The sequence below is a fragment of the Carcharodon carcharias genome, chromosome 21, assembly GCF_017639515.1.
Source record: "Carcharodon carcharias isolate sCarCar2 chromosome 21, sCarCar2.pri, whole genome shotgun sequence".
NCBI classification, from domain to species: Eukaryota; Metazoa; Chordata; class Chondrichthyes; order Lamniformes; family Lamnidae; genus Carcharodon; species Carcharodon carcharias.
The window spans coordinates 52,381,618-52,395,382 of record NC_054487.1 but is presented as its reverse complement, the minus strand read 5'-3'; the positions used below and the strand labels follow the sequence as shown (position 1 = coordinate 52,395,382).

Below are 13,765 nucleotides of genomic sequence, written 5' to 3'. Positions count from 1 at the left end.
AGACAGTTGGATAGTTGAGGTCTATGAGCAGATCTAGTTGTCAAGGTACTTGAGCTCCTCCACCTTCCAGTGATCACTGTAGCTCTAATATCTACTGTAAATGTGTTGTGTTGTTCATAGGGGAGCTGGTGGTTTAGAAAAATAATTTGGGGGTGGGGGGGAGGGTCAATTTTGAGTTTAAAAAAAATTAAAAGGAAAAATATTCTACTGGTTTTGCATTATGTATATATAATAGATAAAATAGTTCACTGACATTCCTAGCTTACTTTCTGTTACATTTCACAAAATGTGGCGTCAGTGAAAAGTTATCATTAGATTTTCCACGGTGTTTGTTGCGAAAGGATTGTCTTTCCCAATCCTGACCATCCACAACCTATTTCTATAGAAGAGATCTATTGATGGGCTAACAGACTAGCTCCTGTATGTTGAGGGCTTCTGTAAAATTAATGTGCAAATTTTATATTTTCCTTCAGGATTTTCTGCTGCAGATTTTTACAGTGTTTAAGATTCTTATAAGACCCGAGATGTTTCCAAAAGACTGGACGATAATGCGCTTGGTTACCAACAAGTAAGATGGTATCTCCTTAGTTTAAGGTAGATCAAATATTGTGGTAGTGCTTTTACGAGTGAAGGATATTAACTCATCAGCACTGACTTTGCAACAAACGTGATACTGCCCACACAGTTAAGTGAAACAAAGAGGCAGTGAACCAGGCTGGAGCACACTGGAGCAATTTGGATTTATCACCTTCGGCTCTGGATTTCTGAATTTGAATTTCAGACTTTTGTTTCCTTTTCATATAATACAGTTTCAGCTTGGGACATTTCCTTGGAATAAGTGGAGGGGATTTGAGGCAAATAGAAGATGCACTGCAATTAGATCAGTTTTGCAGTGTAAGCTATTTTATAGGCTGTTCCTATTCGGTGATGCAATATTCTATTTATTCTGTTTTATACACTCTTGAAGCCTCTCAAGCTTAAAATGAAGTGAGAATCTCTAGTGAGGATATGTATATATAATATTATGTAAAAATTGACTGTGGACCATTTCAGTGAAAACTCCTCATAGGCACCTGCAGTATCTGTTACTACTGTTAGTGGTGTTATGATCGGCTTTTTCAGTGTTGAAGGCATCAACCTACACACAGTTTTCATTTCATCATCCAGCAATAAACTAGAAAATTGAGTGTGTTCTGATAAGGGTGGATAATCTGCTTTGCCAATTTATTATCCAGGCAGTGAAGGTGAAAATTATGCTCCATGTATGGCACAAACACACTCCTATTTTGTAGCAAGAGTGTAACATCCTGACCAAGAGTATAACAATCTGACCATCAGGCTCTCAAAAATTGATGAAACTGCTTTCTGAAAATATTTTGATCTACATTTTTCTCCAATGACTGACTAACAAACTTCTAATGTCCAAAATAAAGTTTAGTCAAATTTTGGAAATCCAGGAAGTCTCACAACATGATTACATTTAACCATCGAATAATGCTTTGTCTTTCAATACCTTCATCACAGTTTTTATGTGAAGATTTGTGTTTGAATTTAATAGTTTAGCCCAAAGTCAAGTGCTGAGATTCATTTGTGAACTCTTGAGCATATGCAGTACACCTCGTTTCCCATAATTTGTCAGTACTGTTCAGTTAACTGTACTCGTGGAATATGTTTCTTTGGCTTCCGTAATTTTTTTCTCAAAGTTTCAATGGCCAGAATTTTCCTGTTGGTGTGCGGGGCTAGCCCCTGCACACCCGCACATAAAATGACACACGGTAACGTCCTGATGTCACCGCCCACCATCGCGATATTTGGGAAGGCAGGCGCGCTATAAGTTCAGATGTGTGCCCCCCATCAATTGACGGGCCAGTTAAGGCCCTTGAAGCATCGGTTGATCTCGATTTTGCGCAGACTGTGCAATCTTCAGGACATTGCATGGGTGGAACAGGCAGGCGAGTAGGAGACAGTTGTGTAAACCTCATCCACGGGCTGGATAAAAGGAGTGAGTGGGGTTGCAAATGTGATGTTTGAGGGATTTAAGTGTGAAAGTAACTTTTACTTGCCTGAGTGAGCAGGATGACTTCACAACTCATACCAGCTGCTAGGACAGGAGTAAAAGCCTTTTTCAGGACTCTACAGTAGAAATCATTTCTGGGGCCTGCAGCTTTCAGGAAGCCTTCCCTTAGCCTGGGAATGGGATTTCTGCTCTCCACTGGAGGTACCTCCCATGAGGAGGAAGGAAGGGCCAGAAGGAGAAGGAGGCCAGGAGTCCACATTCAGCCTCCAGGGGAGCCACCTTTGGGAGGAGGGGTGCAGGCACAAGGGGTGTCGGACCAACAGGAAGTGCAAGGCGGAAGGGGTCACAGAAGATACCAATATCCTGTTGCCAGGGTTTATAGGCGGTGAAGCAGCTACTCTATGTCAGAGGTCCAGTACCGAAGGAGGCTTTGTCTGTCAAGAGAGACAGTCACCTTCATCTGTCAGATGATGAGCCCTGGGATCTCTGCAAACCGTGTGGGTGGGCACCCCATGCCAGTGGCTCTAAAGGTCACAGCTGCCCTCAACTTCTATGTCTCCAGCTCTTTCCAGGGGTCAGTGGGTGATCTTTGCGGAGTCTTCCAGTTAGCTGTTCACACTTGTGTCAAGCAGGTGACAGACGCTCTGTTCAGGCGTGCATTGACTTTCATCCACTACCATTGGGATGAGGCCAGTTTGACAAGAGTGAGCCAGCGGCTTTGCACTGATTGCTGGGTTCTCCAGGGTGCAATAGACTGCACACATGCGGCCATCAAGGCGCCAGCAGTGAGCCCGGTGCCTTCATCAACAGGAAGGGCTTCCACTCCATGAGCGTACAGATAGTGTGTGATCACAAACTGCAGATTCTACAAATCTGTGCAAGGTACCCAGGCAGCTCCCATGACGCCTGCATCCTCAGACACTCCTAGTTGCCGAAGCTCTTCAGTGCTCTTGCCCAGCTTGATGGATGGCTGCTGGGTGACAAGGGCTATCCACCAAAAGGTGGCTCGTGATGCCTCTCTGCCATCCTAGAACAGAAGCTGAGCAGAGATACAATAGGAACCATGCCTCCACAAGGGCTATGGTGGAGAGAACCATCGCTCATCTCAAGATGCACTTCCGATGCCTACACCATTCAGTGGGTGCATTCCAATACGCCCCAGATCATGTGTCGCTGATGGTGTTTGCATGCAGAGCTCTCCACAATCTGGCGCTGGAAGGGAGCGACGCTGCGGACAAGGAAGACGTGGACGCAATTGCTCCAGATGTACACGATGAGTCCAAGGATGAGCAAGCATAGGAGAATGCTGAGGAGGTAGATGCTGAGTTGGGCATACTCCAGGGATGCAGGGAGACCCAGGGGGCTTCAATCCAAAGAACCTTCAGCTAGCTCACCACAGATGGACCTTCAACACATGCCAGGGCTGCAGGCTCCACACTCAATATCTGAGTGCAAAATCAGCCTGGATAATAACATTAACGAAGGCCCTTGTCAATTAAGCTCAATTTCAAGCAACTCACTCATAACATCATGGCTTCCCGTACACATGTAGAAGTAAGGAATCACCCTGAGGCGTGGCAACATGTCAAAATTTATTGAGCAAACAAAAGTAAATTCATAAAGCAAAACAAAAACGGTGTTGGACAACACACCGATTCTTCAACTAAGTATTTTGAGCCAAAATAAAAGCACCAGTGATAAACCTGTGGTGTGACTAAGGTGCCTTAAATTTACGTTTACAGGTGCTACGTCTAGGTGCTGTCCCCTCGCTGGCACTGGCATCTAAGACAGCCTGCTCACTGTGTTGTCCTGCTGGCCTCAATGACCTTGGTGCACGTCCTCTGGCCCTTGGAGCATTTGATAGCCCTGCCTGGGAGGGAGCAGCCAGTTCCACAGCTGGCTTCTCCCCAGTCGCCGCAGCCTCATCAGATGCCATGTTCACTGGCAAGGGGCGGAGGAGCTGCTGCCCTCATCCGGAGCACCCTGAGAAGAGTCCATGGAGACGATAGGCAGCCACTGCGCTGACATGTGGTCGCTTCGGGCACTCTGTCTCTGCCCGCACTTCAATTGAGTGTGAAGTGTCCTCACCGCCGTGCCCCAGGACACTAGCTGAAGATTTAATTCCCACTGAGGTGCAAGTATCTGTGCTGGCGCTTGCCTGGCTGAGATGGTGTGATTCTGGAGAGTGCATTTGCTTGGGGGCTTCAGGGGTGAGAGTTGGGCCCTCTGTCTCCTCTTCCCAGCCCTGCTCCAGTGATGCTGAAATGAAGGAAAAGGACGTTTGATTAGTTACAGTGCAAACAATGTCAACTTGCATGCTGCTCCGCCAGATCATTATGTGCTCATCCTTCAATAATCAAGGATAATCAAGCAACTATGTTGCTAACTTCAATCACGGAGCATTCAGCAGTGCCAAGGCTTCTGTGACACACATGGTGACCTGAATGCTTGCCAAACATACCTCCCTGTGGCACCCCAGCCTCACTGTCACCAGTGGACCTGGGGGCATGGTGCCTCTCAAGGTCCATGGCCTGCTGCTTGAAAGGCATAAGAATGGCTAAATGGGCCTGCCCTCCACCTGAGCACATTCGTTCCGACACATTGTGCGCAGTCTCTGCTGTCACACCCAGCGAGGGATCCATACTGTGAAGGATTCAATGACGTTACTGTACTCAGAACTGGCGGGGTTGGGGGGGAAAGGGTGATGGCTGCATTAAGTGACTTGAGGCAACATGGTACTCACCCTTCCCGAGCGCAGAAGATCATTGAATCTTTTGCGGCACTGGACCCATGTGTACTGTACTACATCATGGGAGCTAACTCTCTCGGCCACCTCCTCCCACACATATATTTGGTCAGGTCGGGGGGGGTCTCCGCCTCCCGCCTCTCGGAAGAAGGACCTCCTGCTGCGCTGGCACCTTCTCCAGGAGGGCAGCTAGGCACTCGTCTGAAAGACGAGGGGCACACTGCCCCGCTGGTCTACCCACCAGCCTGGACTGCCCCGATGGCCTACCCTCTGGACTTGTGTCACACACATTGCCCTCTGCAGAGCCCTTCTCCCAGCCATTGTGAGCAGCCTTTCCAAGGCTTCCAGGCCTTCCTTTAAACAGGCTGCCGGGTCGCCCTTGGACCCGGCGGTGTGAGCGCACCCACCATCGTCTGCCCACTCCCGCTATGCACGGGAGTTGTGAAGCATGCTGGACAGGCCTTAATTAGCCTGCCCGCATAAAATGGCAGCGCGGATCCGATCAAGGGCGTCGATCCGACCCGCCCGATATGGGGAAACTTCTCCCCTATGAATAGTTGTGAAAAACAAGTGGACAAATATTAAAAGTTTGGAAGTAACATTTATATGTCTTTAAAAAAAAATCAGTATTTGAAAGTGAGAGAGCGAAATGACGGTGTAAATTTTATTTTGCATTCTACGAACTTTAAGTATATTGATTTGCAAGATGAGAGAGACAAAAATAGAAAATCTCTGTTCATGCTGTTTCAACTTTTCAGAAAGGACCGGTACGTTTTGAAGTCCATTGATTAATTCACTTGTGCCATACACTACTTGTCACTTAATTGTGCCACCTTTTATTTCTTCCCATTTTGATATTTTGCTCCCTGATCCCTGCCTCGTTCCATCAGTTATCTTTGCCTTTTCCTCTTTCACTAATGCCCCAGGTTTAACTCCCCCTGGGATAAGTACACAAGATACCCTCTGATTCTCTAAAGGACCCCTTGAGATACTTGACATTGTCTTCAAAAGAGCAGCAATCCTGTTGCATTCTTTTCCACTGACCTTCCCACCCAGTGCACCCATGTGAGGATTGCCAACCTTTCTCATCCCACTTAGCTGACACATCACCTCTTCCTTGGACTTGACTAGCAGACCAACAGTCACAGCTCCTCTTCCACATTTCCTTCCATTAACCTGTGAACAAGATCCCTGTCAGCCCCCCAAGCTTTCTTCCTGGGCAAAAACAAAAATACCTGGAAAAACTCAGCGGGTCCAGGTATTTTTGTTTTTGTTCTAAATTTCCAGCATCCTCAGTATTTTGCTTTAATCTTTCTTCCGGGGCCCCATGCTGGCTAGCATTGTAATCAACTCCCTTGCCTCTGGCTTTATTCATTTCAAAACTGCTGCCATCAGGCTTGTAAAACCTATCCGTGATTCATCTGTACCTGTAAACTACCACCACATCTCCATGCTCTGAAGCTCTTCCCTTTTCAACATCCTCAAAAGTATTGTTACTTCCTAACTCTGAGCCTATGTTTCCTGCAGTTTACTGGATTTCCAGTCAGGTGTCATCCTCTGCTGCAGTATGGAAAGAGTTATACCATAAGGCGTACAAGCAGAAATAGGTCATTCGGCCCATCGAGTCTGCTCCACCTCTCAATGAGATCATGGCTGATCTGATGATCCTCAACTCCACTTTCCTGCCTTTTATCCATAACCCTTGATTCCCTTATTGATTAAAAATCTGTCTATCTCAGCCTTGAATATACTTAACGACCCAGTCTCTACAGCCCTCTGCAGTAATGAATTCCACAGATTCACTACCGTCTGAGAGAAGAAATTCCTCACCCCTGTCTTCAATGGGCGACCCCTTAATCTGAGATTATGCCCTCTGGTCCTAGACTCTCCCACAAGGGGAAACAACCTCTCAGCATCCACCCTGTCAAACGCTCTAAGAATCTTTTATGTTTCAATAAGGTCGCCTCTCATTCTTCTAAATTCCAATGAGTACAGGCCCAACCTACTCAACCTCTCCTCATAAGAAAATCCCCCCATCCCTGGGATCAACCTTGTGAACCTTCTCTGGACTGCCTCCAATGCCAGTATATCTTTCCGTAGATAAGGGGACTAAAACTGTTCACAGTATTCTAGGTGTGGTCCAACTAGTGCCTTGTATAGTTTTAGCCAAACTTCCCTATTTTTATACTCCACTCCCTTTGAAATAAAGGCTAACATTCCATTTGCTTCCCTATTACCTACTGAACTTGTATGTTAGCTTTTTGGGATTCATGCATTTCAAATCCCTCTTTGCTGTAGCTTTCTGCAGTCTTTTTACATTTAAATAAAATTCAGCTCCTCTATTCTTCCTGCCAAAGTGCATAACCTCATATTTTCCCACATTATATTCCATCTGCCAAGTTTTTGCCCACTCAGTTAACCTGTCTATATCCCTATGTAGACTCTGTCATCCTCACCACTTGCCTTCCCACCTATTTTTGTGTCATCTGCAAATTGGCGATAGTACATTCACTTCCCTCATTTAAGCCATTAATATATATTGTAAATAATTGTGGCCTCAACATTGATTCCTGTGGCACTCCACTAGTTACAGGTTACCATCCCCGTATCCCAACTCTGTCTTCTATTAGTTAGGCAATCCTCTATCCATGCTAATATACTACCCCCAACACCATGGGCCTTTATCTTAGTAAGTAGCTTCATGTGTGGTACCTTATCGAATACCTTTTGAAAATCCAGATGTTTACATCTACTGCTTCCCCTTTATCTATCCTCTTTGTTACCTCAAAGAATTTGAATAGATTTGTCAGGCATAATTTCCCCTTCATGAAGCCATGCTGACTCTGCTTGATTATATTATGCATTTCTAAACGGTCTGTGATTACTTCTTTTATAATAATCTCTAACGTTTTCCCAATGACGGATGTTAAGCTAACTGGCCGATAGCTTTTGTCTCCCTCCCTTTTTGAATAAAGGCGTTACATTGGCAGTTTTCCAATCTTCTGAAACTTTTCCAGAATCTAAGGATTCTTGGAAGATTACTACCAGTGTATCCTACATCAAAGATTCACAACCCTATGAGTGAAGTAATTCCTCCTCTTTCCAGTCCTAAGTTATCAGCCCTTTATCCTGAGAGTGTGCCCCCTTGTTTTATATTCCCTAACCAGCGGCAACAATCTCTCAGCGCCTACCTCATCAAGTCCCTGCAGAATTTTATAGGTTTCAATGAGATGCCCTCTCAATCTTCTGAATTCCAGAGAATAGAAGCACAATTTACTTAGTTCTCATCGTAGGACAACCACTTCATCACAAGGACCAATTTAGTGAACCTTCAGTGTACTGCCCCCAGTGCAAGTATATCCTTTCTTAAATGTGGAGAGCAAAACTGCAGATTGTACTCCAGATGTGGTCTCACCAAAACCCCCTATAATTGTAATAAAACTTCTTTATTCTTGTACTCCAATCCTCTTACAATAAAGTCCAGCATGCCATTGCCTTTGTAATTGCTTGCTGCACCTGCATGCTAACTTTCTGCGTTCCTTGTACAATCACACCCAAGTCTCTTTGATCGTCAACACTTAAAAATTTCATACTTTAAAAAAATAATATTCTGTTTTTCTATTCCTATTACCAAATTGAATAACTTCACACTTTCCCACATTATACTCAATCTGCCATCTTGTGGCCCATTCACTTGGCCTGTCCAGATCTGCTTGCAGCCTCCGTGTCCTCTCCAAAATTTACTTTCCCATCTTGTTTGCTATCATCAGCAAACTTTGATATATTACTCTCTGTCTCGTCATCTAAATCATTAATGTAGATTGTAAATAGCTGCAGCCCTCCGCTATTCACTGCCTGCCAACTTGAAAAAGCCCTGTTTATGCCCAATCTCTGCTTTCTATCTGTCCATGCTAAAATATTACCCCCAATTCATGATCCCTTATCTTGCCTATTAACCTTTTGTGTGGTACCTTATCAAATGCCTTTTGGAAATCTAGGTATGTTACATTTACTGGTTCCTCTTTATCGCAGAATTTTTCCGTCAGCAATTTGGCCAACTAAGGCCATTGACAGGATAATCAAGCTTGTTAAATGCCCTGCTGTCCAACCTTAAGGCTGGTGGGCAGGCTAGGAGCCCCAGCGGGCTTCTGATAATACATGAAACCTCATCCACTAGCGGGATGAGGTTTCATGTCTGTTTTTAAAAACTTCAATAAAGTTTATGAGCTTCTTATTAACATGTCCCATCTCATGTGACATTGTCACATGAGGGGGACATGTTAATAATTTTAATATTTTCCTGTTTTTAAAGATTTTAATACTGTCAGTAATCTCCCTGAGACAGCACTTTAGTCTCAGGGAGCAGTGTGCTCTTTCGCACACATGTGCGAAAGAGCGCACTTTGACAGATGGGGAATCCCTCCACCCCCCACATAGGAAGCGCAGAGCCTTAATTGGCCCACCCACTCAAAATGGCGGCAGGCCCCATTTCAGCGGCGGAGTTCGTCTGCCCACTCGCCACCAAGCCGATGGGCCCTGCTTGCCCATCAAGGTAAAAATTCTGGCCTATTAAGTAGCATCATCAGAAAACTCTAATAAATTTGTCAAACAGGATTCCCTTTATTAAAACCATGCTGACTTGTTCTAATCACACTGTGCTCTTCTAAGTGCATTGTTAATGCTTCGTTAATAATATATTCTAGCATTTTCCTAACAAGTGATGTTATGCTTACTGGCCTGTTTTCTCTCTCCCTCCTTTCTTGAAAAGTGGTGTAACATTTGCCAACTTCCAATCAGCTGGGACCATTCCTGAATCTAAGGAATTTCGGAAAATCATAGCTGACACATCCACTATCTCTGCAGCTATCTCTTTTAGACCCCTAAGGTGTAGGCCATCAGGTCCCAGGGACATTTTCTTTTCTGCGGCAGTAAAAGTAGTTCTAATACTTGGGGAAATAGTTTATAGGAAGATGGCAATAAAATACAAGAAGATATTAAACATGCAGAATGGGCATGTACATGGCAAAGGAATTTCAATATAAATAAACATGAGGTGGTACATTTTGGCAGGAAGATTGAGGGCCACATACTCCTTGGTAAATATGAGTCCAGATGGATAGAGGATCAAAAGAAATCTAGAGGTGCAGCTAATATCACTCAATGTAGCAACATATGTTAACAAGGGCATTAAAAAAGCAAACAAAGCACTTGGGTTCACTTCTAATGAGATAGGATTGGAAAGCAAAGAGTTTGTTAAACTGGTATATAAAATCTGGGTAGACCTGTACACTTCTTGTTTGTTCTGTTATAATAATAACATAAAGGCACTGGAAAAAATGGGAGGTGGGGGCTGGTGGGAGCAGAGGAAAAGGCTTGCAAGGATGATACCAGAACTGAGAAGTTATATCCATCCAGAAAGATTGAACAGGCTGGGACTCTTTTCTCTAGAAAAGTGAAGACAGAGGTGACCTGAGAAAGGCTTTTCAGAGCATGAAAAGATTTGATGGGACAGACATAAAGATGGCATTTCTAGTTGAAGGGATAAATAGGGCGATGACCAGGAATTTATATCAATGAAGTGCTGGGAGGATTTGGTGGAAAAGGTAGGATAGATAATTCAAAAACAAACAATAGGAAAGAAACAGGTTCATAACAGTGAAGAATTGTGCTTTGGGCATCACAGGTAAAGGAGGCTGTGGAGGGCTTCCTTGAATGCCCATGGCCTTCACTTTGGGCCATGGAGCCTCTGGTTCCAATGGCCTCCTGAGCTACGACAAAGAAGTTGCCTCCACAAAACTTATGCTCTCCCCACATGGCAGGGGGCTGCCCAGCTGTCAGCAAAATACTAACAGCCTGTAAAATAGCCTGTAATTGGGGACTTAATGATGCAGATTGGCTGCCTGCCTTCATGATATGGGCAGCTTTTCTGTAGTCCAGTGGGAAACTTCCTCGGCAGCAAGACAGCAACGGGCATGCATAAACCCAGCTCCATGCTATTTTACCAATCTCCCTTCCTCCAATCTCGTCATCCAGGAGCCAATAACATTCAACCTGTGGTCACAAGACAGTCAGGACTGGGCACTAATTATACTCTGGTTATAACGATTATGTGAAAAATAGGGAAAATGGTAGAAGGGGAGGAGGTAGCCTTCATGATTCAGGATAAAGTCATTTCAATGTTAAGTGGGTGATATAATGAGATAAGCAGGCAGTAAAGGCTTTGTAGGTAGAAAAGGAGATAAGACTGTGGTGGAAGTTGTGCATTGGCCCCCTGGTAACAGGAGTGAAGTGGCAGTTTGTATAAATGCAGAGATTAGATTTTAAAAATCTTGACAGTCATATCAGGAAGAAGAGGGCAGTCAGGAGCAATATAGGCTCCTTGAAACTGATAACAATGATATTGTCAATGAAAGCAAGGAAATGGTGGAAAAAATGAATAATTGTTTTGCATCAATATTTGCCATAGAGGAAGAGAGCAGCATGCTGAAAGTCCCAAGGAAACTGATATTGAATCAGAAACTGACCAAAATTAATGTAAGCAAAGTAACAATGAAGAAAATAATTGCATCAAAGAGTGACAAATGACCAGATATATATGGTTTCCACCTCAGGGTTTTAAGTAAGTTGGTGAAAACATAAAAGATGCCCAAACTGTACTCCTCCAAAGTTACCTTGATTTGTCTTTGAAGGTATTGCATTTCAATACCAACTTAGAAAATTCTTATTGCTGATCAAAATGATTCCTCTTGAACTCAAGGTGGCATGAAGAGGCTGCTCATTGGTGCATGAGGTTGGGAAGGGTGGGTGGGGGGGTTTGTTAAAGAGGATCTCGATGAAGAGGCTAGGATATGCGGGGGTGGGAGCACCTGTAAAGGGCAGGCCTTGGGTTGGCGGTGGGTGGTAGTTAACTGATGTGGAAAGGGAGCCCTTGAGGGAGGTGCCCCCACCCCCCCCCCCATCCCTTGAACCCCACCACCTGCAAACCCATCGATGGGGGGTGGGGGTGTGGTAAAATTCTGCTTATGAAGTAGCAATAGGGTGGAGCTGGAGTGATAATGACACTTGAGGGAGTTACCAAATTTAATTTTGAGAAGTTCAATGGATTTCTACCAACTTAACCTCTTCACCAGTATATCTTTCAAAGATTCTGTTGCAAACTGCAAGTGATAGATATCCAAGGATAATTTTACAGTGGTCAATATATAAGGGATATATCTATATATTGCAGCAAATGTAAGCACAGATTATAGTACCAAACATAACATGATGTCTTCTCTTTGTACAATATTTTTAATTCAATGCCAAATTCAATCCAAGATGTAAAGCTGGTAACAGTGGTCCCAACATCAGGAGCTGATTCTTGCTTTTTCTCATATTTCAGTGTGATCATCACTACGATTCTCTATCTCTCTGATGCACTTAGAAAGAATTTCCTAAATGAAAGCTTTGACTTCAAGGTATGCTGATTTTAATATTAGGTTCGAATACTTAGTGGTTCTCTGCTTTTAGGCTTCGTTTGCTTTTATATATGACTATTATTGTAGTTTCTGTTCTGCTTGATTTGTCTCATGTAGCTAATGAGCAGGAATTGTAGTAATAAATAATGCTAGTATTGTTTAGGGGATTCTTTCATGGATATTACTCCTGTTTTGCCAGTGGGCATAATTTAAACCTGTAAATTAAAGAAATACTGCAGGGGTAGCTGACAAAAATACCTATTAATTTTAACCCCTTCCCAGGGAACTGTTATGGGCAGTTTTGGGGTCGGTGGGACTGGTGCAGTTGGCGGTGGTGTTGAATTGTTATAAGTACTAAGACCAACCTGCTATTAACATGTCTATTTCCAGTTTAACTGGGGCAAGTTTAGAGTCCAATGAGTAACCCACTCCTGAGAGGCAGGTCAGTAATTATAATACTTAAATGAGGTTCCGTGCCTCAGATTTTATCCATGATTTAGGTTTAATAACAGTGGGCTAGGTTTCCATGGGTTCAGGAAACCCAATAGTTGAAGGAAAGAGGGAGGTGCAGCAGCGAAGTGTCTTAGCAGGATTACTTGTTTGCCAAGGAGAAGCAGCACTCCTTCCTCGCCACTCCCAGTACATCGAGCAAACTTGACATGATATGCCTCCTCTCTCTGATTTTTCATCCACCGCTATCTCGTACCCTTCTCACAGCCACCTTTACCTCATCTTCACTGTCCTCTGTGGCCCCTACCCCCACCCCTTATCTACCAGTCTCAATCTTTTCAATTGGCGGATCAATCCCCCATGCCCCCTGGCTGCTGTTGTGTATTTAAAAAAAAAACTTTCCTGTCGGTCACCCTTCAATTTGGCCTCCTGGTGGATAATTGAATAATATTCTAATGAGGTCTTGACATTAAATCCAGGGAGACCTCCATATTCTTGGCATTTCAGGTGCCCCCATTCCCTCCCCATTTCTCAATAAGTATTGGGGGCCCATATTTCTTAGCCCTTCCTTGCAACCTAGCAATTATTAGCCTAAAACTGATATCTTTGCTGTACATGGCTGGGGGGGAGTGAGGTGAGAGTCTAAGTGGGATAAATTAAATAATGCCAACATGTTTATGCCGGCTAGGTTAATCCTTTTATTTGTATTTCTCAGAGCACTGATATGCTTATGTAGACATTAACAGACCATGTCACAGATTTAGTTGCAAACACTTCAATCTGCGCAGTGACTGGGATGTATAAGCTCGGGCTTGGGTTGTGGGTTGGGGTTATGTAACGAGTTTTAATATGCTTCATGATGCATACTCTTATCTGGAATGTTGTGCTGGCTCCAGCATTTAACTGAAACCAACACAGAACTGCTGCAGCATTGAATCACCCACTCACTGAAGTGAAAGCAATTGAATTGCAGTACAGTTCAGGTGCCATATTTAGAATTGTTTTGCTAAATTTGCACAAGTACAGCCATCAATGCAAGATGCAAATCCTAACTGCAGATATTCATTTAAACACTCAAACTCTCCAAAGGTATAA

General features: G+C 44.0%; 1 protein-coding gene across 1 annotated transcript in view; it reads left to right on the top strand.

The window, feature by feature from the left end:
• dock4 (dedicator of cytokinesis 4) overlaps positions 1–13,765 on the top strand; it is a 378,537-nt gene that overhangs the window by 251,979 nt on the left and 112,793 nt on the right. The window contains exons 27-28 of the mRNA XM_041215897.1: positions 474–568; positions 12,145–12,220. Of these exons, the coding sequence (XP_041071831.1) occupies positions 474–568; positions 12,145–12,220 (171 nt within the window). The remainder of the gene's footprint in view (positions 1–473; positions 569–12,144; positions 12,221–13,765) is intronic.